The sequence below is a fragment of the Petaurus breviceps genome, unplaced genomic scaffold, assembly GCF_028583685.1.
Source record: "Petaurus breviceps papuanus isolate PSGF00001 unplaced genomic scaffold, PetGlider_PUasm1.0 91041, whole genome shotgun sequence".
Classification (NCBI taxonomy): Eukaryota; Metazoa; Chordata; class Mammalia; order Diprotodontia; family Petauridae; genus Petaurus; species Petaurus breviceps.
Window position 1 is genome coordinate 37,290,800 of NW_027187400.1, and position 24,776 is coordinate 37,315,575.

General features: G+C 43.1%; 1 protein-coding gene across 2 annotated transcripts in view; it reads right to left on the reverse strand.

The window, feature by feature from the left end:
- The window catches only part of PRKCZ (protein kinase C zeta), a 239,807-nt gene that overhangs the window by 64,451 nt on the left and 150,580 nt on the right, over window positions 1–24,776 (reverse strand). Inside the window, exons 1-2 of one of the 2 annotated variants that reach the window (XM_069078744.1) lie at window positions 14,369–14,503; window positions 13,963–14,048 (exon numbers count right to left, since the gene is read on the reverse strand). Coding sequence is in view for 1 of the 2 variants with exons in the window: in XM_069078743.1 (XP_068934844.1) it covers window positions 13,963–14,048 (86 nt within the window). In the remaining variant the exon portion in view is untranslated. Of the gene's footprint in view, window positions 1–13,962; window positions 14,049–14,368; window positions 14,504–24,776 lie in introns of those variants that run through there. The other variant, XM_069078743.1, reaches the window with a different exon arrangement.

Here is a 24,776-nt window from a genome sequence, read left to right on the forward strand (position 1 = left end):
AGCTGCTCTCTCTCCGTCCTTTTAGGGCTCAGGCCACATCCCACCTTCTCCAAGTACCCGTGGCTCCTCCTGCCATCCCTTCAGAGGCTCCACTAGTCCATGTGGAACGTCTATATACGAACTAAGCATCGGGTTGCCTACCGCCCTGCTTAGAAATGTTGAAGGCCAGATGAGGTGCTGTGAGAGTTTGGAGAAAAGCGCTCACTCCTAGCTGGAGGGGGTTTAGGGCAGACTTGCTGGATAAGCAGCTCTTGAGCTGGGGCTCAAGGAAGAAAACAATGCCAATAAGTGGGGATGAGGCCAGCACGTATTGTGGACACAGAGGCAGCCAATGGGATGGAGGGAGCAGGATGAAAGTCATTCAGTGTGGTTGGAATGAAGGAATGTATCTAGGGAGGATGGGAGAAGGTGACTCATCTCCTGAGGTGATGGAAGCATTAGTCAGTCAGCTAGTGCTGGTTAAGTGCCCAACACTGGGCTAAGCCCTGGGGAGTCAAAAAAAGGGGAAAGAGTCTAACAGGGGAGACAAGATCCAAACAACCAAGAACAAACAAGATATGGACAGGGGAGGGTCTAAGGGTGAAGAAACTAGCCCAAAGGGGAGATTGGAGGGATTTTACCTGGTCCTTGAAGGAAGCCACAGGGTAAGAAAAAGGGTATACAACAGAAGGAGAAGATATCTTCAGTACAGGGAACTATGGGGAAGTTAGAGAGGATAGGAGAGGATAAAAGTCCTGGGTGCCATATTTTAGGAAGAGCCTGGTTAATCCAGAAAGAGATCAGAGGAGGGTAACTATGAGAGCAAAGGCCTTTAGTATCAAGGTCTTCAAGCAGAGAAGCTGGATGTGTGTATCTCTTCTTACCCATTAGAATATAAGGTCTTGGAGGGTAGGAAGTATCTGACCTTTGTCTTTGCATGCCCACCTTGGCACCGTGGTGGGCACACAGTTGATAGATTGACTGATGTTATAGAAGGGGGTTCTTTGTGAGCTGTGGGGTGGACCAGATGGGAAGGATGGATTCTGAGCTTCTGCGTAAGATATGGTCCTTGGCCTTCATGATGTTGACAATCTAGCTGGGGTAACATGGTGGTAAAAGACGCCTCAGTAAAAAAAGAGGTACAGGAGGTATCTGTGTATCTGCTAACATATCAAGCAGACATCCCCCAAGCACCAACCCATTGTGCCAGCCCCAGACTCAAGACCCTCCAGCAGTTCCCTCCAGGTTCTTGGACAAAATATAAGTGCTTCTGTGTGGTCTTCGAAGCCACTCACAGTCTAGCCATGGTTTTATTGGGGGGAGGCGACTGGGCTTGTGACTTATTCTATTGGTTGTTCTTATGCTGTGCACAGGTGGGTTACCCTCCATGTCTAGAATGCACTTACCCAATACCTCTTAGAATCCCTAGTTTCAACACAATTCCTCACCAGGAGGCCCCTGGGACTGGGAAGATAGGAGTTCAAAGCCAGCTTCAGACATTTACGAGCTGGGGCGGCTAGGTGGTGCAGTGAATAGAGCATGGGCCCTGGAGTCAGGAGGACCCAAGTTCAAATATGACCTCAGACACTTAACACAAAAACTAACCGTGTGACCTTGGGCAAGTCACTTAACTCTGCCTGCCTCAAATTCCTTAACTATAAGGAATTAACAGCACCTACATTCCAGGGTGGTACTGATATGATGAGACCATATTGGTAAAGCCTGGCACATAGCAGGTGCCTACTCAAACATATTCTCTCTCCCCTTCCTTATGGTTCCTCTGAAGTCAGCAAGGATTTACTTTACATACAGCCTGAATTAGCTTTTCTGTGATGTATACTTCAGTTGAATGTAAGTTTCTTGAGGGGAGAAACTTTTTTTCCCCTTTTAGTCTTCCAACAAGCATAGGGCCTCCTATAGTAACAAGTGGGCCCCAGCTGAAGCAAGGAAGGAATGGAGTAACTGTTCCAGTAAACCTGACAGGGATAAAAATCAAGAAACAAAACAGGCCTGTAAGTAGCTTGCCCACAAAACAAAACAAAAAAATTATGTATTCTGTGTACAAGTTACTCAGTGACTCATAGCTAAGCACCCTCCAATGACGTACATCTAGAACTTGTCATTGGTCAGGGCCAAAAACTGAGTGTCCACTTCATGTGGTAATGAGTTGCCTGTCACTGGAGGATTCAAAGAGAGACTAAGTAACCCTCCAGGACAGGGATTCTTTTAGGGTAAATTCCCATATGGGAAGGAGGCTGGACTGGACGATTCTATTTTTTTTTTGGAGGGTAATTGGGGTTAAGTGACCTGCCCAAGGTCACACGGCTAGTTTTTTGTGTTGAGTGTCTGAGGCTGGATTTGAACTCAGGTCCTCCTGATTCCAGGGCTGGTGCTCTATTCACTGTGCCACCTAGCTACCCCGGACTGGGTGATTCTAAAGGACCTTTCAACTGAACTAAAAATCTTTGTTACTATTTGGGCATCACTGCTTTATTTATAAGGCCATTTATGCAGACATCAAGAACTATTTTTATTACTTGAAAAAAAAAATGCTTTTCTCTAAGCTTTGATAATGGACAGAAAAATAGCCTCCTGTCAGGTCTTGCAAACCAATTCACCTTTAATATAACATTAAACTAAATGTCAGCCCTCAGAAGCAAAAGTAAACACACAACCTGAACCACCATCATTATTCAGGTAACTAGTCCCTCCAACGCGGGACTAGAAAAGACCTTAACAATCACCCAGTCCTACTCTACACCCCTGCTCCCCATCTCGCAGAGGGGGAAACTGAGGCTGAAGATTTGTGGAATCTCTACTTGATTCTATTCTGCCTGTTAGGATTCGACAATGACATGGGGGCACTGAGAAGTGGAAGAAAAGGTGAGGAGAGATGTGGGTGAAGAATGACTAAGCTCCAACTCGAATTTCCATAGAGCCTTGGAAGCTTTCCCAAAGTAGGGCAGCTGCTTTAAAGTCTTCAAACTGGAAAATGGGACCGTAAATTTCAGATATTATTCCACCTTCCTCAACTGTTGCCTCTTGGCAAATAGCAGGCACCTTCTTTCAGGGTGTTCTGTGGCCCCACAGTAATAGGGAGCCGACACCATCTGCGAATGGTCAGAACACATCTTGCCTTGAAATTGTAGGCTAACTTGAGAGCTCAAGAAACTTCAGTGACTCCCTCTTAGCCCTATGATAAAACACAGACTCTTCTCTCTGGCTTTTAAAGCTCTTTCAGGATCAGGTTCCCTGCCATTTATCATCTCCCCTTGCCAGTCTTAGTGACTTCCTAATAGTTTAGTACCCCTAGTTGCTTACTCTTTTCAATGTCTAATTCTTTGTGACATCCCTTTTTTGGAATTTCGAGGCAAAGACATTGGAGTGGTTTGCCATTTCCTTCTCCGGTTCAATTGACAGATGAGGAAACTGAGGTAAACAGGGTGAAGCGATTTGCCTACAGTTTTCTTGAACGCAGGTCTTTCTGCCTCCAGACCCAGCACACTCTATTCCCTGTGCCACCTAGAAGCCCTATTTCCCAGTAAATGATCATTAGATCTCCTGTCCCACATGGCAGGAATGTTCCCTCTAGTAATTCCTAGCACTTCAAGGTTCAGATCAGGCTTCTCCCCCCTTTAATACCTCCACAGGTAGGTGCTAGTGACCTCCTCTAGTCTGAAATGATTTTGTATGGACTTATTAGACTAGAAGCTCCTTGAGGGCAGGAATTTTTTTTCCTTTATTGTCTTTGAACAACACTGGACCCAAGTTGAATGAAGGAAAAAATGAGGTCACTTTTCCAGTGAACTGACTCTCAGGACATAGTCAAGAAGCAAAATAATAGTGGGGGCATCTTTTGCCTTTCTTTGTGCCTAGCACACAGTAGACATTTAATGTTGATCGATGGATTCTGCAGGTACGTGTTTTCTCCTCATTCTCTCTCCAACATGGAAGTCCTTTGACGGGGATATTGTTTTATCTTTCTACGCGCAGTGCCTTATCACCCTAGCTTATTGCTAGGGAGGGATTCATTGGTAGAAGATATGCCCAGTGAGGAAGCAGCTTAGAGAGCTGCTTGGGACACTGAGACGTGGCATCATTTCACCTAGTACACAACTAGTACCAGTCAAAGGAAAGAATTGAACCCAGGCCTTCTTGGCTCTGAAACCAAATCTTTCTCCATCATGTCACTCTACTTCTCCTTGTTACTGATAAGGTGTTTCATTTTTCTTGGCAGGTGGTAGGGGGGGGTTAGACCTGTGACATCATTAATCCAAGAAACTCCCAGTGAGGAAATTCCCTCCACCATCAGAGACATCACCCCTGCAGGTTTTCCTAAATCTCAGACCAGCCCTTGAAAGACATGGTATATCTTTTGCCTGGTTCATAGCAAAACCTGAATAAATGCTTTCTGCATTGCTTTGAATTACTTCAAGTTCCTTAAACATAGCAGGCATTTAATAAAGTCTGAGCTGCTGAGAATAAAGCTTGTGCTTGAGACCATCCAGGAGCAGAAAACCTGCCTCCAAGCTGGGGGAGGTGAGGAGGGAGGAAGGTGGAAAATAAGGCTACAGGCAGGAGTCTCAAAATCGTGGAGGAAAAAAAAAGAAGAAAAAAGATTTTTCCAGGGCATCATCTGACTTCCCATAGGCTATGATTTTAAAATGGGAAATTGTGAGAACTACCCTGCCCCTGCCTATTCACAGAAAAAATTAAAGAGTACATTTACATTTCAAAGAAGTCTCTGGGACACCAAATCCAGTCAAACTTAGCAAATGGACCCAGAGCAGAGAGGCTAGATTCTCCATGGGAAAAAAAAAATGAATATAAACAGCTTCAGCATAAGAGGAGAGAAACAAGAAAGCAGCTCTCTAGACTTCTGCCAAAAGAAATTTCTTATTAAAGTGAGGATTTCAGTGGGGAGGGAGAGAGAGGGAAGGGGAGAAGGGAGTGGGGGGTAGGGAGAGACAGAGAGAAAGAGAGTGTAAGTGCATGTGTGTTTTAAAAGCTACAAACACCTCAGTTATGTTTTTAGGACCTTCTAGAATCTGGTTTCATTTTCTGGTCTTATTTCCCATATGTCCCTTTCATTTACTCTATGTTCTAGCCAAATTGTTTCCTGAACCGGACATTTAATCTCCAGCCTCTGTGCATTTATTCAGACAAGCTGTACCCTGGGCTTGGAAGGCACTCCTGTCTCAGAATTTCTCCCTTCCCTCAAGCTTCTGACTGAAGGTCTGCCTCTTCCAAGGAAGCCTTCTTATATCATTAATGCTACAGGATCTTCCTTTAAAGAGGCCCCTGGTTCTTCATTCAAGCCATTGGCCCAACAATCCAAGCAAGAAAAAAACCAAATGGATCTAAAAAATGGGCTACTTCTCAGGCCATGACAACCAGGTAGGTGGGCGGCTTGCTGAGTGATCAGGCAGATGGATGGTGACCAGGGCCCAAAATGGGCCTGGATGAAGGGAGAAATGGATCCCATTCCTTAAGTCATGTAATGTAGCATTTCCTAGGATTTCAAGGGGTTCTTTGTGGTCAAAGTTTAGCTTCTTAATTTTGATATTCATGGAGCACACCATGCTAGACAGTTATAAATGTCAATCACAGAATGCCAGCCTTTGGGACTAAAAGAGCAATGGAAAGATCCCCAGTGGGCATAAGTAAGCCATCGTGGCAGGTGTGCAAGGCTGGGTATAGATCCTATCAGCAGAGATATGCAGTTTACAAAGAGCTTAATAAACACTTTTTTGCCTGAATGATTGATTGGCATGCATCTCCTGGGGGGTTCGGAGTATGGGAATAGGCCCCACAAATAATGACAGGAAAAGCTGAAAGATAGACCAAGAAAGCTTCTGCAGTACCCAAGGAAAGAAAACTTCCTATGCATTGGGGAGAAATTAGGAAAGTCAGGCACCATCAATAATTCAGAGGGCAGATTCCCAGTGAACCATGTGGACTAGACAGGGGGTGTGCCAGGTGGTGGATGTGTTGGAGGCCAGAAGGCCCACATGTCTGGACAGAAGGAGCTAACTTTACTCTGGGAAAAGGTCACAGAACAGTCTCCATAGATAGGCAAAGACAGTAAAAAGCACCACAGCCACAATGACCCAAGGGTTCTTAACCTTTCCTGTGCCCAGGCTCCTGGTGATAATCTGTGGAAGCCTGCAGACCCTTTCTCAGAAGAAGGATTTCTGAGTACATTCATAAAGGGAGTCCTAAATTTCAGGCAGAAGTTAAAGGCAAATAAAGATAAATTCTTTCACCCTTAATTAAGTTCACGGACCACATGAAATCCATCCATGGACCTATGGTTCTGTGGACCTTAGGATGAAGACCACTGCTCTATCATCAGGGGAAGATAGAGAGGGAGAAACAGAGAGGTTGGGTGGCAGAGGGGAGTTACATACAAGACTGGTCTATGTGTTCAAGCCCCAATTCACTACATTAGTGACAGGGAGAAGACATGAACACTTTTTTCCTTTGTTTTTAAGGAATGATTATCTGAGAGCAGGAAAGGAAGGGTAACAAACAGGGAGATGGATATGCTGTCAGAAGAAAAGATGTCAGGCAGTAAAATGGACTGTGGACACTTCTTAGCAGTGTGACTCTGGGCAAGTCACTTCACCTCTGTCTGACTCAGTTTCCTCTACTGCAAAATGGAGATTTTCAAATAATTCTTTCCTTCCTTCCTCTCCCTCCATCAATTAGCAGCTCTATGAGCACAGACACCTTAACCCCTCTGGCCCCTAGCTGCCTCTGAACAGAGATCACAGGAGACCAAATGAGCTGATCTTCTGACACACAAACAGAAAGAAAGCACAGCAGTCTGGGGGTCTGAGGTTATCATTCTTCTTCAGGTATTTCATTCATGTCTGACTCCTCTTGACTCCATTTGGGGTTTCCTTGGCAGATACAGGAGTAGGCTGTGATTTCCTTTTCTAGCTCCTTTGACAGATGAGGAAACTGAGGCAAATAGGGCTAAGTGACTTGCCCAGGTTAACACAGCTAGTAAGGGTCCAAGAGGCAGGATTTGAACTCAGGTCTGACTCCAGGACCAATGCTCTGTCCACTGTGCCATCTCTAAAATGAGGGGGTTGGGTTAGATGGTCTCTGGGATCCCCAACTAACTCTAAATTTGTAATTCTGTGACTTTCATCTATAAAGATGGCCTCTGAGTTACCAATAATCTACAGTTCCAAGATTCTCCATTCCTTTCTCTATAAAAAGATGGGGTTGGACCCTCCTTATTTTTTCCCACATCTACCCCTAGCACAGAACTACAGTTGGCCCAGTGCTTAATGAATGCTCGGGGTACTTACTGTGGGTCTGATGTCCACTGACCATGCTACCTTGGGCTTTAAGGTTATTATAACCTTTAAAATAATCCAGAAAGGAAATACGGAGGCTGAGGCCAAGAACGGAATGAATGCTTCATTCAGGGCAGACCCCAATGAAAATGTTCTCGGTCTGTGGGTGGGTCACCGGCGTCTCTCTGACTGTTGCTGCCCAGAATGAACTGGGCCTTTCTACTGTGCACAAGTGAAGCCAGAGAGAAGTGGCAACATTGGAAAGGCCTGTCAACTTATGTGTTTATAGTATGGATGTGTATGTGTAGAGTGTGTGTATGTATATAATACAGATGTGTACAGAGTGTATGCGTGTGACTGAAATCACAATCTGGGATTCACTGACTTCCCCAGACGTTACAACAGCATCGTCTGTGAGCAAAGAAAGAATCCCCAGAATTCCAAAGAGCTGCTTTGGGGCAAAGTGAGGCAGGTGTTAGTGAATCTGGCAATGCCTCAGCCCCCTTCTTGGCATTCAGAATTGCTTCCTTGTAGGGCAAACCCTTTGCAAGGTTTTTGTTCTTCTTTTTGGGGGGGATTATTGTTGTACTTTGGGGATTTTTTTGTTTGTTTGTTTTGTTTTAATTCAGCTTTGATCCTAGCATGTCAACATCTACCACGAGCAGATAAAACCTCCCATTTTGGCTTAGTCTCCATCAGGTTGAAAGTCCTTTCCTCAGGGGTTTTAAGAAAGTCCCTTGGCCTGGCCAGATCTAACAAAAAAATCTCCACAAACACCAAATGTGTAGCTACTAGGGCCTCCTGCTCAGAGGAAAAAGGGCATTTTCTTAGAAGCTCCCACAATTCACACGAGAAAGGAACTGTGACCAAGAAGGGCCTCAAAATATCAGGTGAGAAGAAAATTCAGCAAACATCACAGGGGGAAAAATGAGCTTTTTGATGCTTCATAAGCAAAAAACAGTGGAAAAAAGGCAAAGATTTAGGAGCATACATTTCTTGGGTCTTTTAAAGGAGTTCTATGACTCCCTTTCAGGTAGTTTAGATGCCAGGAAGCCTGGCCTACTTGTCTTTGTATTTGACATTCCTTGGCTGGCTTCATTCCTTCACAGAGCCTGTGACCCGTGCCCGGAATTCATTCAGCCTCACCTCTGCCTTGAAGTATCCCTTGCTGCCCTTTCAGGTCCAGGTCATTCCTGAGGTCCTTCCTAATCTGTCGTTTGCTACTACTTTCCACATTACTTGATATTTCCTTATATTATTTATTTCCTCTAAAAGAATGTCAGCTTCTTGAGGTCAAGGGTTATCTTGCTTTCAGGGCTTACCCATTTACAGTCTGTTGTGATATATGGTGAGAGATATTGGTAACCTCTCATTTTCCTAGTAATTCTTGTCAAGCAGGGAGTTCCTTCCAAAGTAATTTATGTTTTAGGGTTTATTGAACACTAAATTCAATTATTTCTTGATTCTTCTTTTTTCTAGTCTGTCCCATTGATTTATCTTTTTATTTTTTCATGATTACTGTAAATAGTATTAATTGGAGGTCTAAAAGCGCTATTCTCTTACAATTGTTTCTTTTGAAAATAATTTTAGTTGACAGTCTATATGTTTTACTCCTCCGCACAGATGTATAACACAAGGAGATCAAGGATAAAATGAAACCCACCTTCTCCCACTGCTTAAAAAGCTTCAAAGTTCTGTGGCATGAGTAACACAGAATTGGGAACAAAATAGACAGGAGAAGAACTAAACAGACTGTGGCATGTGAACATCATGGAACATCACAGCACTGTGAGAAATGATGAATGTAAAAAATTGAGGAAGTATGTGAAGATTTATATGAACTGATGCAGTTAAGCAAGATATAAACAACAATAAAGTAGTGGGAATTTAATGCTGTGTAATGATGATTGCACTTGTTCCCCAAACCTTCCCTGGTTTCTTTCTGGAAGTGAGGAGAGGCTGGCTGTGGAAAACCAGAGATAAGGTCAGGCTTTGTTCTAATGTTGCTGAACCATTTTTTAATCTCTTTTTAATTTTATGTGTTAGAGGAAATGGCTCAAGATATAGGAAGAAAGGCGATTGATGTATAGTTATCCATTCTATACCGTGACTTTCTCCATCACAGTTCTGAGACAGCGAGGGTTGGAAAAAGAAATTAAATTCTAATTTTGGGGGAGTTTTGCTGAAGCTACGAATGACACGTGAAATCCAGCAGACAACACAGAAAAAGTTTAGAAACTCAGAAAACCATAAAAAATGTGTATCGCATTGCATAATATCAACATAATTTATCTTTAAATACCATAAATATATTTCTTCTTCTCTAGTAAGAGGGGAGGGACAAAAAATTTTACACAGATTTTCCAGATGATGGGGTTCTATACCCTTAACACCTGTGATGTGGAAGGGAAAACTATATATAAAAAAATCGTAATAAATTTCTTTAAAAAAGGAAAAAGAACGATTAAATAGTATAGAAGGAGTCCGAGCTTTCATGGGCTAACCTTCTATGTTTTCTTTCATTCTACAGCCCAGAGAGTTTAAGACTATGCTCCAGGTCACACAGGTAGCAAGGAGCAGAACCAGGATTTGAATCTAGGCATTTTCCTTCCAGTCCTGTCCAACACCATGCTTACTCTGCTGAAAAAGAGAAAGCTTTTTTGCTCCCACCACTTGGAAAGCCAATGTTTTATCCTCTAGCTACCCACTATGGGAGCCAAGTATAAAGGTCTGGAATACTGTAATAAGCTTAATGGGTCTTCATTATTATACATCCCAAGGTATAGCAGGTCAGTACAATTACTTGGAACATCAGGTTCTGTTGCTAGTATATGAATACAGCTCTGCAAATGCCATTAAAATACAGAGTGATGCATGGGAAACATTATTTGACTCTCTGACCCTCAGTTTCCTCATCTGTAAATTGTGGGACTCTGGGCTACCCTTCTAGTTCTGATTCTCAATCAATCATTCTCCCTCCCACCCTTCTCTCATTTTTCAGATAAAGAAACTGAGGCTCAGAAAGCTTAAGGTGATTTGCTTGAGGTGATTGTTGATTGATAGCATGAAGTCTGCGTTCACCACATTGCCTTGCTTTCCATTAGACATCGAAAGCCTTTTACAATTAATTGGTCTCCGATGATTTTCCAGTCTTATTATAGAAAACTCTCCACATGCTTTAAGCTTTTAAATCAGACTTTTTTCCTTTAAATTTTTCCTTCAAAGCTCACCTTATGACTCCTTCTGTAGGAGGCCTTTACTAATGCCCCAGCTACACATATTCATATAGTTACATCTTATCTCCCTCAGTTGAGTTGAAGCTTCCAGAGGACAGGTTTTTGTCTTTGTAGCTCCAGTTCCTGGGACAGAGCTAATACTTAAACTCTTGCTGATGAACTAATTCCATTAAGAAGGTTGGAAACCAGGCTTTGCCACATGTTCCTGGTATGACCTTGGGGAAGTTACTTCTCTCTCTGAGCCTCAGTTTCCTTATTTTTCAAACAAGAGGGGTTGGACTAAGTAATTTCACAGAATCACACAATTACAGAGTTGAACCCATTGTCAAGTGACCACTGAAGTCTTGGCTCAAATATTTCTAATGAGGAAGAAGCTGCCCCCTCTGGAGGCAGCCTTTCCACACTGGGATTGCTCTAATTTCTGGCAAGTGTCTCCTAATGTTAAAGCTTTTCAGCTGAAATTATCGTCTCCGATTTATCTAGGGCCTATTTGTTTGTCAGTCATTTCCTTTAGACTGTAAGATCCTTGAGGGCAGGGGCTGTCTTTTACCTTTCTTTGTCTCTCCAGTGCTTAGGCCAATACCTGGCACACAGTAGGCACTTAATAAATCCCTGCTTAATTGACCTGAACAGTCTCCTCTTCGTACCACACAACAGTCCTGCAGGTTATGAGAGACACCTAAGTTTTCTTTTCTCCAGGCTCAACATGCCTTGGTCCTGCAGCTCTTGCTCAGTCCTCCCAGCTGCACGTCTAAATGTGCCTTTCTCTGGTGCTTTAAGGTCTGCAGAGAGCTTTTCCACAGACTTGGGAGTTTTCAGGCAAGTGCTATTGTCTCCCCCACTTAACAAATGAGGAAAATGAGTCAATGAAAGGTGAAGTGACCACCCACATCACCCCCTCCAGGTCCTCTCTATTCTACAAGCCAGCAAACAACCACTGACAAAGGAGACAAGTTTCACTGAGAGACAAAGCAAGGAAAGATGAACAAGTATTACATTGTCTGCTTCCTGATACTTGGAAAGAGTGGACTACAGGAATTTACAGGCTGGCCACAGATACGAGAATGAGACAGGCAGCCCAGGTTCAGAGAAGGATAAACAGGCTTATTTTTACAGCACATTTTTTTTAAAAAGCTTCATTTGTACCCGCAGTGCTACAAACATCTGAGAGTAGTAATTTGGTTTTCTGTGTCATGGAGGCTTTAAAAAATACACACAGAAATCCACCTTTAAAGTTAGCTATGTCTAGAATGAATGGGGCCCATTGGATATGACTCACAGCTTAAGGTTAAGACCAGAAAAGTATCTGAAAACTTTTAGGGCTCTGTAACTGTGTATTGCACATAGTTCCTCAATTCTTTCCCCCCTTTCCTCTCTTCCTTTGCACCCTCCATCCTGTCTTTCTTTTCTTCCTTCTTTCCCTCCTTTCTGTAAGCAGTAATGGGCTCCTTGTCCACAGTCCCACAGAATGAAGCAAGATTCGGATGAAGGTCTTGCTGACTCCAAAACCAGTGTTCTAGCCACTCCATTACCTTCTGAGCCTCTGTTTTAGGACGATCACTCCCACAAGTGAAGCCGAACCCAAATCCATCTGACAACCCATAGCACCCCCAGAAGCATATCAACAGTACCATTGGTAATATCAACAGCAAAGAAGTATGACTCACACACACCACAGCCAGTCACATTCCAAAGGGCATTCAAAAGGATTCCAACTTCTCTCAGTCCCTGGATCCGTCAATAGCATTTCCCCATTTATTTGAAAATGGCTCATTCCAGGTATCACTTCCTCTGGGAAGACTTCCAACATTCCCCTACTAAGTAGTGTTTTCTCTCCTCAGATAATTTTATATTTGCTCGCCTGTTTATGTTTAAATGCCCCCATAATAAAATGTAAGCGTCCTGAAGGCAAGAACTGTTATAATCTCTGTAGCCCTGGGGCCTAGCACAGTAGCTGGTACTTTAAAAATGTGGATCCCATAAAAACCACAACAGACATTTCTGTTGCTTTCCAGGTTTATGAAGTGTATTAGCTTTATTATCTTGTTTGAGACTTTAAACAATCCTGGGACAGGTGGTATAGGTTATCATTATGTTCATTTTACAGACGAGGAAACTGAGGCTCACAAATTAAGGATTTCCAGAGCTATTAAAGTGTCAGAGGCAGGATGTGAACCAAGGCCTCACTCTTTTGGGTTTTAGAGCCTGTTGTTTCGTATGGGAGATATAGCATTGGCCTTAGAACCCAGAAGACCTGATTTCAAATGGTACCTCTGACATATGTTGACTGGTGAGCCTTAGGGAAGATGCCTGCCTCTTAGTATTAGAGGCAACTTTGAGACTATTAGTTGGAGAGAAGGTGTCAACCTGTTTTGGCAAAGGGACTTTGCCTATGGATGAAATCACAGGTCTGGGTCCTATTCCCCATCCTATCCACTAAAGAATTCTGCCCCCTACAATCTGAGGTGAATTCAATAATGGCATAATTTCAAAACAAAAATTTGAAATCTGCTCTATATCTGTTGTATTCATGGAAGATTTAAAAAAGAAAAATAATAAAAACCAGGAAATACACAACAGAAGTGACACCCCCAGAGCAGAATACCTCAACGTGCCTGAGAATGGGGGACAGTCCATACCTTGTACTTTGCCATGATGGGAAAGGCTGCAGACCATGCTACAGAAACGCTCAGTCTCAGCCCCTCTCTGTGCCTCAGTGAACTCCCTTGTATCCTAGGGGTGACAATCCCTGCCTGGCCTCCCCATAGTACTAAAATGGGAGCCTCCCATTGTGGCAGAACCTGCTTGATCACAGCTGGGATTTCAGCATTACTCGGGAGGTCGACTTCTTCTGGGCTTCCTGGGAGACCCTTATGGGTATTGAATAGCCCAGTTTCCAACTTAACAAAAATACAAGGGCACTTTATTTATCTCATTAGCAGCAGCATGGTTCCCTAGCTGTAAGAATTTTAAGCAATCAGGGTTACAAAAGCCCCAAGAAACTGACTATATAAAGACAAATATATATTTTTTTAATCCTTTCAACTATCTTTAGAGGCAATCATGATTTGGGGTGAGGGGAACCTTGACATGTAATATTACAGGATTAAAAAACAACAATAACAAAAACACACCCACACACACATCAAGAAAACAACTCGAGATGAGCTAGAAAATAAAGCGCTTCTGTGATCCACCCAAGACAGTAAATAATGCAAGGACTTCTGACTTTTTCTCATCATTATGCACCGAATAAAGCACAGCCTGGCTTCACATGCAACCATCTCTCTCCCCCATTCCTCTCTCTTGTTGTTTTTTGGCCCCGGAAGAAAGGCACAATCAATCCCTCCCCAGCTTTCTCCCTCCTCCTCCCCAGCCCACAGGCCCCCCGCCAACCCCAGCCCCCAAAGCAGTTTCCCGGCCACAGCAGTACTCACTCTGTTAAAACGTTTGGCTTGAAACAGATGCCCATTCACTCGGTAAAGCTTCCTCCATCTTCTGGCCCCTCGGCGGTAGATTGATTCTAGAAAGGATATTAAAAAGGTATAAAGCAGCAACATAGTACATAGCGGACACAGCCCGGTATGCACGAGCCGAGCCCGGGCTTAGAACAGCCCTGTTTTTCTTTGCATCAAAACAGCCGAAATCCTGGATGCCAAATCATTCTCGAGAATCGCCAAGGAAAAGCTTGAAATGACAGCTGCTTCTCCCTCCAGCCTCTCCCTTCCGTCTGCCCCACTCTGTCTCTCTCTCTGTCTCTCTCTCTCTCTCTCTCTCTCTCTCTCTCTCTCTCTCTCTCTCTCTCTCTCTCTCCCTCCTCTCTCCTCTCTCTCTTTTTCTCACATGATAATCATCTTGTTACAGTTCCCAGGGCAGCTTGCTGTCTGGAGCTCAGGTGAGAAAGACACGGTCAAAAGCCCTGCTACCCTACCCTTGAAGCCAACTGGGGAGGGGCTGGAGGGAGGAAACGTACAACATTTCTCCCAGCTGAGGCACTTCTGTATTCCAACACAAAGGAGAGATGTTAGCTCATGACAAGGCGGGGGTGGGGGGTGGGGGGGAAATCCCAGACTTAGGACCAATTACATATCTGATGGGCCCTGTAATTGGTTGGGCTTTCCATTCTCCTTACCTTTGGGCTAAGGCAGAAGAAGGAGAATATCCCCCCCCCCCCCCACAATGGAGCATAAATGGTACTGTGAGCTTATGTGATTATTTCCACTGCTACCCTAAGATGACAAAAACTTCAACATTTTAGATGCTATATCTAGTTTAAAAACACACACACACATACATACATACATACATACACACATGAGTGAAATTAACAACAGAAATTTGCATATGCTTCAATTTCTCCCTCCTGGATATTCCAAACTGAAATTGACCAAACCTTTATCCTGAATGGGGATGTTTAAAAAAAATTTATATATATATATATATATATATACAGAGAGAGAGAGAAGAAGAAGAAAAAAAGCTGAAGGCTAGAGATAAAATTAAACCTGGATTATAAGCAACCCAAACTTCACATCTTTTCTAGAGAAAACCCACAGAATTCAAACTTAGCTTCTGTGAAAAGGAAAGAGAGGATGTCCAAAGTCATATGTGTGTGTATGTGTGTGTATATATATATATATATATATATGTATATATATATATATACATATATACACACACACACACACACACACACCTAGATGTCACAGGTTTCCTCACCATGGGAGGGGAAAGTATTTCTAACTCTGCTCTCTCAAAACACCATAAAATAAATACATCTGGGGGGAAAGGGATCTGAAAAACACAACACACTTTGTACTATTTTTTAGGTTTTAAAAAAAATAAATATTATCCTAAAAGTGACTTTCATACATGCAATGAAAAGTACTATGGATCTGCTAATGTGGAAATTGTAACTGTATGTTTTTTAAATAAGCAAATGACTAGCCTTGGCTGTAACCTGCCTAAAATTAGGTCACAGCAATTGCAAAACCCACTTCTTGCTCCTTAAATAGGAAATTGGTGGAGAAATGGAGCTCAACTGGAGTCCGTGGTGAACAGTGAGACTCTCATACAAAGTCTCTAAGAAACCTCACTGTGGAGATGGGAATGACCATGTTCTTGAAGCTATTCCCAAGCTCTGCTCCATCAGTTTTACTCTCTCTGGAAGCATCATCTAGCTAGAAACCAATCCAGATAGAACCTTTGGATTCTATCTCATCACAAATCGCTTAGTAGTGAGAGCTCAAAAAATTTACCTGAGTTAATGTTGTCTTCTGGAGACTGTCCTTTGATGTTACCAATGTTTGCCAACTACCAGTCCTCAGGCTGTTAACCAGAATCACAAAATTTCCGACTTAGAAGAGATACCTGAAGCCATGAAGGCTTATAATAAAAAAGACCTGAGTTCAAATCCTGTTTCAGACCTGACTGACTGTGTGATCCCAGCCAAGTCACTTAAGCCTCAGTTTCCTTAAGAATCAAATGAGAGGGGGCAGCTAGGTGGCGCAGTGAGTAAAGCACTGGCCCCGGAGTCAGGAGGACCCAAGTTCGGTTCCAGCCTGAGACACTTAACACCCACACAAAAATACTAGCTGTGTAACCTTGGGCAAGTTACTTAACCCCAATTGCCCTCCAAAAGGCAAAAAAAAAAAAAAAAAAGAATCAAAAGAGATTTGAACTCAATAGCCTCTCGGGTCCCTCCTAGTCCAATCTACACTTAAATTCAAATTCAGTGAACATTTATCAGGTACCAACTATGTGCCAAGCATTTTGCTCAAGACTATTTCCCCTATAATATCCTTGACAGTGTGCAACAGCCTATAGCTCTGACCCAGGGGCTGAAATTATAGAAGCAACCCTGAAGGCCATCTAATTCAAACCATACCCTTGATGACATCCCAGAAAGTCATCATTCAACCTTTACTAGAAGAGAAAACAGAAAAAAAATATAAGGTCCATGTGGGTAGGCAATGGCTGTTTTTCAGTTTTGTCTTTGAATCTTTGTACCAAATCTTGTACCTATCACACTTAATAAGCACTGGTTTATTGAACCTAAGAGTATAGACAGAAATCCACCCAAAACATTTTTTTTAATACTGACATTTCCTGGGGAGCCAAAGGGAAGGGATGTTGGATCCTTTGGTTGTCTGGACAAGCTCAGTTGTACAAATCCCTAAATCTATAAGGAATTTAGAGAGCAAAGAAGCAGGTTTTATCTTGTTTAAAGGTCTTGGTCAGCTCTCAGAGCAACCCTCTGACTTGGCAGAGGGAAATGGCCCCTCTCCTCCCAGTTTCCAGCCCATATTCCTGCTTCCCTTCCCCTTATTGTCCCCAGACTTCTCCCCAATTTTCTTCCCAAGGAGAGCTGTGATCAAGGCTATAGGTACTAGATATCTGGAGGGGTAAGGGAAGGAAGGAAGGGTACATGCCAGGTCTCGGTCTTCGTCAACACAGGAAATAACCAGAATGATTCATCTTTGACATGCAGACAGATGGGCTTGTCGGGACATTACTGAGCTAAACTAAGTCATAGAATTACCACTGGCTCCCATTTTGACAAATACTGCCGCTCCCCGCCCCCCTTGCCAATTAACATAATTCAGTAAACATTTCCAAGCATAGGATTGTAGGTATGGAATTGGAAGGATGCAACCACTTCAATTTAAAAACAAAAGAACTGTGCCCTAAAGAAGAAAAGTGATTTGTCCAAGGTCACTCAGGTAGCCAGGGATCACATACCCTCTTCCCAAATCTTTTCTCAAGCAGAACAAACAGAAGAGAGGTGGAAAAAAAACTACATAAAAATTACAATGAATGAGCTCAACTGTGAAGAAGAGAGAAAATTCATCCCCATCCCTTGAGTAAATGAATAATGCATTTATTAGGCACTTACAGTGTACAAAGTATTAGGGATACAAATAGAATGATCAGTTCCTGGTCTCAAGGAGCTTCCAGTCTAATAGGAGAGGTCATATAGTCCCTTCCTTGCAGAGGTAGAAAGTTATGGAAACAAAACACTGGTTATACCATTGGACTTGGCTGCTCTCTGTTCATTTCTGAGCTTTTTTTCCTCTTTCTTTTTAATCTTTGTTACAAGGAATGGCTCTATATCAAAGAGATATATTTGGAAATGAAGGTGATTTAAAAATCAAAAGATAGTAACAAGTTAAAAATTTAAATGAAAAAAGACTGCGTAGCAATATGGTCTTTTGTCTCATTCCACACAATAACACAAGCACTGCATTCATTCTATACAATTCACTGGTGCATAGCAGTGGTGTCTCACTCAAAGAGAAACCATAGCCTGGAAGGACCTCTGCAGCTACACAGGGACTTAGTCCTAGAACATACTATTATCTGTGTTTGATTGTATTTTAACTTATTTTATTAAATAATTCCCTCTATGAAACCTCACTGTGGAGATGGGAATGACCACTCTCCTGGAGCAGTTTCCAAGGTCTGCCCCATCAGCTTTGCCCTCTCTCTCATCTACCCAGAAACCAATCCAGATAGAACCTTTGGATTCTATCTCATCTCAAATCACTTAGAAGTGGAAGCTCAAAAAATTTCACATTTTAATCTGGTTCAGGCCATACTTGAGAGTATTATGGGCCATACGCAGCCTGGCTGACACCTCTGATATAAAGGTTCCCCTAGCCCCATACCAAGAGAGTTACCTGGGGTGATGTGCTTTGCTCTAACTCAGAGGGAGGACTTTGAAGCCTGCTCTCCATAAAGTCACTGGGCACCCTCTGGGAGCTTATATTCTACATCTGATGTCCGAAGAATGCCCCTAGCCCAATGGGTAGACCCCTCATTGCAGGCTTGATGGGAGGATGTGGACAATACCCACCCACACTGAATGAGAAGGCCCTGAATTCTCATTAATGACAGAGAAACACACACCAATGAGCCATCCCTATTCTACAGAAGGATGAGGGCAGCCTGTGGCACACATTTGCCACCATCAAGGGCTCTTCTCAGTGAACTGAAGGCATATTGAAGATCCTGGGTCTGACACTTACTACCTGAGTGGCTTTGAACAAGTTATTTCTCCTCAGTTGTGAGATGAGTCGAGTGGACTAGTTGAACTGTCTGTCTAGGAACCCTTTCCTCCTATAGTAAATTATCTTTTCCTCATCCCTTTGAATCCTGCCTCCTTGCTTAGGCTAAGAAGAGAAGGATTAGCTTTGTCCTGCTTGGCCCCAGAAAGCAGAGCTAGGAAGCATGGGCGGAGGGTATGAAGATGCACAATTAGGAATTCCTTTCTTCCATTCAGAGCATGGTAGGGATGGGGAGTGGGGTCCCATTCACTGGGTCTTCAAGCGGAGGGCAGCTGTTAACTCCAGCCAGATTACAGAAAAGATTACCGCTCTCTGCATTGGAGATCCTGTAAAAAGCTGGTTTAAGGCGCATTTGTTCCCACTGACTAAGGTCCAGGAACAATGCCTTTCTCCCTGGTCCATCAACTTTGCCTAGCACTGGAAAAGTCACATGGAAGTGGGCAGCCCAAACAGCAGAGACCCATATTAACCAAACCACAGGCTCTGTGTGGGCAGTAGCGGCAGACACACACAGCACTTTCCAGAGTGGTTCATTAGCAAACTCTGCATCCCTATAGAAATGGGAGTTCATAGATGCATTATTTAGAGCTGGTAGGGAACCAGGGCCAGAGGCCAAACCCCTCTTTTATGGGTGGGGAAATTGAGGTGTAAAGGTGTTAAGTGACCCACACCTGTTCCAGTGGTCTGAGACAGGGATTTGAACCAATATTCTCCAGGTTCAGTGCCCTATCTCAAAACCTACTGGCATTCCCAGGTGATCTCCCATCCGGGTGCCAACCAATGCCTCAACCCTGCTTGGCTTATCCAAACAGATGACACAGGAAACATTAAGGCTTAGATGGCTCCAGACAACCATTGCTGGCATTGCTTTGTGAATGCATAATGGACATTTATTAAGGACCTACTTTGTACAGTATATTGTGTGGGACATGGGAGGAGCTAGGAAGCCGAGGGTCTAGAGATGGGCCTATTCTGAAGGTGCTTGCTTACCATCTGGTATTCATAAAAGCAGCTAGGTGGCACGGCAACGCATTGAGCACTGGACTACCAGTCAGTAAGAGCTGGGTTCAAATCCAGCCTAAACACCTACTAACTGTGTGAGTCTCAACAAGTCATTTTGGTTGACCACAGCTGATACAACTATAAAATGGGGATAATAATAGTGCCTACTCCACAAGGCTGTTGTGAAGAATGAAACAGATATTTACCACATCACCTACTGAGTGCCCAGCACTGTGCAAAGGGCTAGAGATAAATTAACAAAAACAAAACATCCCCTGACCACAGAGAGTTCATAATATACCAAGGGGACCACAGCACAAATACAAGGATGATAAATGCAACAGGAAAATGCACCATGGTCAGCTTGAGAGGAATTTTTTTCAACCAAGCAATGAAGGGCAGTGGGAAAAATTTGAGAAACAGAGGCCACCTTTATCATTCAGGCTTAGCAGGTCAAAATCACCATGGCTAAAATCCATTAAATGGGAAGCACTTGGCTTGGCAAGAGGAGCCATCTTTCCAGAGCCCATCCCTCTTTCAAGCCAACAGAGCCTACATTCTTTTGCATCAATTCAGCATTCAGTCTCAAAGACTTTTGCTCATCCCTGGAAATGAACTGTCTCCTACCTTCCTTCGAGGCTCAGCTCAAGCGCCTCCTCCAGAATCCTCCCTCCCAGTCCTTAATGCTCACTGACCCTTCAATAATGGTACCCCTTGAAGAGTAGGGAGTTTCATTCATCTTTTTGGCATCCTTAGCACCCAAAACCTGGTACCAATACCAATGCCTGGTACATCCTCAGTGTTTAATCCATGTTTACTTTGATCAACAAGTTGTACTTTTATGAATATTTGATATTCAAGCAATTAAACAACTTTTATGATTATAAATCTCACAGCATTATTTAGATATCAGTTGTTATTACTCTAACTGTGGGCTGCTACTTTAATAAATACTTGTCAAAATATACATGACTCCGACAACATAAACAAAAGAAAAAACACCTCCCCAAAATTACAAGCAAATGTTGCCAACTAATAAATATCTAGCATGGCTTTAATGAAGAGACATTCTTTAACACATTCTTGCCCTATTCCTTTGTGCAGATGGGTGTAGTTCACAAGTATTGTACACTGAACTGATCAGTCACTAGCTTCTTTTTCTTATCTTTAAGAATACTATTTGTTAACTGCGATGCCTCTCTGAAAGGGTGTTGTTGATTGATCGTAAGTTTCTCGAGGGCAGGAAATGTCTTGTTTTGTTTTATTTCTAAATCTGCAAAACCCAAAAATCTGGCTTGTAGTGAAAATCAAACACCAGTAGCATCGATCCTTGCTGTTTGTATTCTCTTTGGAATGAAACAAAGCACTGGCCTTTTATATACCACCAGACCCCAGTCTGGTGCAAAACCATAGAAAGAATGACTTCCCGAAGTCAGATACCGCAAATCTGTTAGGGATAGTGAACGCTCTAGCCAAGAGTCAGGAAATTTTTTTTTAAGTTATGTAGAGTTTAAAATAAAGGGTAGAATTTAATAAGGTGGGGTGAGGTGGGGAAAATCCAGACTATAATTCCATTGCTGTAGGGAATTCCCAAGGAGAAAACTCCCTCCACCAAAGCAGACTGACCCCTTCCTCTGCATTTTTTAAAGACAGCTGCCAGGGAGGCACTGAGAGATTATTCAGGACCACACAGCAGCCAACATGAAGCAGAAGTCAGTACTTAAATCCAGGTCCCTCTGACTGTGAAAGGAAGCTCCCTATCTACTCATAGGAATAAATGTAAAAATTTGTGCTTGGGTTCAAGAAATACACTTCAAAATGTACAGGTGGAGAGGAGGTAGGAGGAGGTACAGTTGGGCCACAGTATTTCTGAAAAACAACTGGGAATTTTAATTTGTGTCAAGTTTAAAATGGGTCTGTGCAACATGGTAGCCAAAAAAGCTATTACAATCTTCAGGCTGGATTAATAAAAGCACAGTGTCCAGAACAGGGGAGGTCACCCTGGTCAAAACACAGCTGGAATACAATGTCCTGTTCCTGATGCCACATTTGTTAATAGATACTGACAAATTGGGGGACATCCAGAGAAAGGTGTCCAGGACTGAGGCAGTCCATTGAAGGGAACAAGGAAACTTAGGCTGAAGAGAAGATTTGATGGTCTGGTGAGAACACAAAGACCTGGTTTGAAGGCATGGCTCAGCCAGATACTAGCTTTGGGACACTGAGGAAGTCACAACCTCCTGGGGACACCTCTACAATGAAGGGGAAGGAGTCCTTAGGTTCCGGTTCTGCTTGGTTCTAAAGGGCAGAAGTAGCTAGAAGGTAATGATTTTGGTTCAATGTCACGAAAAAAAATGCCTAACAATGGGCAGCCTCAGGAGATTGGTGGTTCACCATCACCAGAAGTGTTGTATCAGAGGCTGGATGATCAGCCCCAGACTGAGGTCTAGTAAGTAGCAGGGGGAGCCTTGCCCAGGTACGGGTCTGATGAGAAGACCCTCCTGAAGGAGAAATGAGATTCTGCTATAGAGCCCTAGGTCCCACCCACCCCAGGTGCATTGCCTAGATCTTCTATTTATAGTTTTGAATTCAAGCCTCAGGACCTCCAAGCTCTAGTCATGACTAATTGGACAGATCACCTCTGAAAATGCCTCTTCATTGTGAATCCTGGTAGCACCCTATGGAGGATAATCAGGCTTAACACCCTTGTCCTCCCCCAGGTGCCCCTTTGGGAAGAGGGGAAGGGGGGAGAGAGAAAGAGAGAGACAGAGAGAGAGAGAGACACACAGAGAGACAGAGAGAGAGAGACACAGAGAGACAGAGAGACAGAGAGAGAGACAGAGACAGAGAGAGAGAGAGAGAGACAGAGACAGAGAGAGAGAGAGAGAGAGAGAGAGAGAGAGAGAGAGACAGAGAGAGAGAGAGAGAGAGAGGGAGAGAGAGAGAGAGAGAGAGAGAGAGAGAGAAAGAGAGAGAGAGAGAGAGAGAAAGAGAGAGAGAATTGGGCAAAACTTTAGAAAAAGTTGTCAGGAAGAGAAGACTAAAGTACTATTTGCTCTGCAGAGTCAAAAGGGAAAGATTAACAACTTTCCCACACACAGGTTTGACAGGGTGAGATACTGATATGCTATGGTAAACCATATTCAGAGCAACATAGCTTGCTAAAATGAGATGGAAGAGGTCCTTTTAAGAGTTGCGATATGAACATAGATTTAGAGCTTGAAAGATCAGTGAAACCAGACTTCTCACTGGACATGAGGAAGCTGAGAGCATTAAGGAAGTGTTTGAACCCAGGCCCATTTCCTACCACACCAGCAGACCCTGAAGGAATTCTCATCTTTGTAGCCAAGGGATTTTAAATACTCCAAGTTGGATTAAGACAACTAGAGATGGGGAGAATGCCATGATGACAGTAACAACAATTTCTCATGTTTATGTGGCACTTGCTTCCAAAGAATGGCACCTCTTAAAGGCAAGTAGGGTGGGATATTTTTTTTGTTTCCTTGGTTTTTTTACATTTCTGATACCTGGTCTGGTACCACTATACACATTGTTCGGTTTTCAGTCAAGTCCAATTCTTCGTGATGCTATTTTGGGGTTTTCCTGGCAAAGATACTGGAGTAGTCTGCCATTTCCTTCTGCAGCTCATTTTACAGAGGAGAAAACTGGGACAAAGAGAGTGAAGTGACTTGCCCAGGGTCACACAGCAAGTAAGTGTCTGAGGACAGATTTGAATTCATGAAGATGATATAGCACCACCTAGCTACTATACACACAGTAGGGCCTTAATAATGTTGCATTTGAATACTAGACAGGAGAAAGCAAAGTGAAGGGAAAAAAAAGGTGGTCAGTGATCTTCCATATATAAATCCAACAATGACCTCTCAGTCACACTAGGCCAAATAATTTCCCCTATTCCAGGAATGGGTTTGTCATACTCAACCTACAAACTGGGCTCTTTCAAAAGTAAAACTGTAAATGCCTCTTAATTTCCTGAGAGGAACCCTAAATGCATGAAAACGTCCCCCTCTTTCTTCATTCAGATCCAGACAAGGTCTCCACATTCACAGCCCACTTTATGCATCAATTCCTGCCTGGCCCTTGGAGCTAAAGAATGATACCTGTGTTTTCATGGAGAGCTTTATGGTCTATTAAGGGCACTCACAACATGACATGCAGATGAAGCTTTGGCACAATAGGGTGATCGGGGAGACAGGATGATAGGATGTAGGGGCACAAACCCATTAGGATCACCAATCTAGCACTATAAGGAATCTCAGACACTACCTAGACCAGTTGTGCTTAAATTTTGTTCCCAGTATCCCTTTATGCGATTAAAAATTGAAGCTCCATCCAAAGAGTTTTTGTTTATGTAGATTATATTTATAGACATTTACCATAGTAGAAATAAAAACTAATTTGGAATTTGTACACCCTTTGAAAGGGTTTCAGAGATACCCCCCTCCCCCCAGATTCTCTGGAAAACACTCTGAGAACCATGTAGACAATTAAGTAGCTGTTTGAGAAAAAACAGATGAAACTGGGTTCTGGTTTCAAATCTCAACTCGAACACTTATCATCTGTGTGACCTTGGACCAGAGCAGGGTGAAAGGGGCCTTATCCCAAGGGGCTGAATTTAGAGAGTGCCAAATTTAGAGGCAGCAGACAGCATTCTCGGTCCTTCAACAGCACAGGAAAACAAAACTTAACACTTAGTTAAAAGAATAATTAGCTAAAATAGGAAACTACCAGATGGCAGCTGGGGTGAGCTCCTTTCTCCATCCCATGATGCTTCCCCCACCTCTCAGGGTAACCTCAGATCTCTGCCTCCCCTACCACGGTGGTGTCCTAATCCCACTTCCCTTTCAATAGAGGGGCACTATACCCAGGCATGGGTTGGAGAATAAAGAGCCCTAATCAGGGCTATACCTTGGGCAAACCCCACCCTGGGGTTCATTTTCTTCCACTGTGAAATGAAGTGGGTGAATTAGGTGATCCCTAAGGTTCTTTTCAGCTTTACTGATATACCTCTAAACTATATTTTCCCTTCATCTGCACATATTTGGCTGAAATTTGAAGTCAATTAAGTAGTCTCAGAGTTTAGATTTAGACTGTCAATACACCTGAATTGCTATCACCCCTATACCTCTGCTTCCAAGCTTTGCTGGACTTCCTTTAAGTCT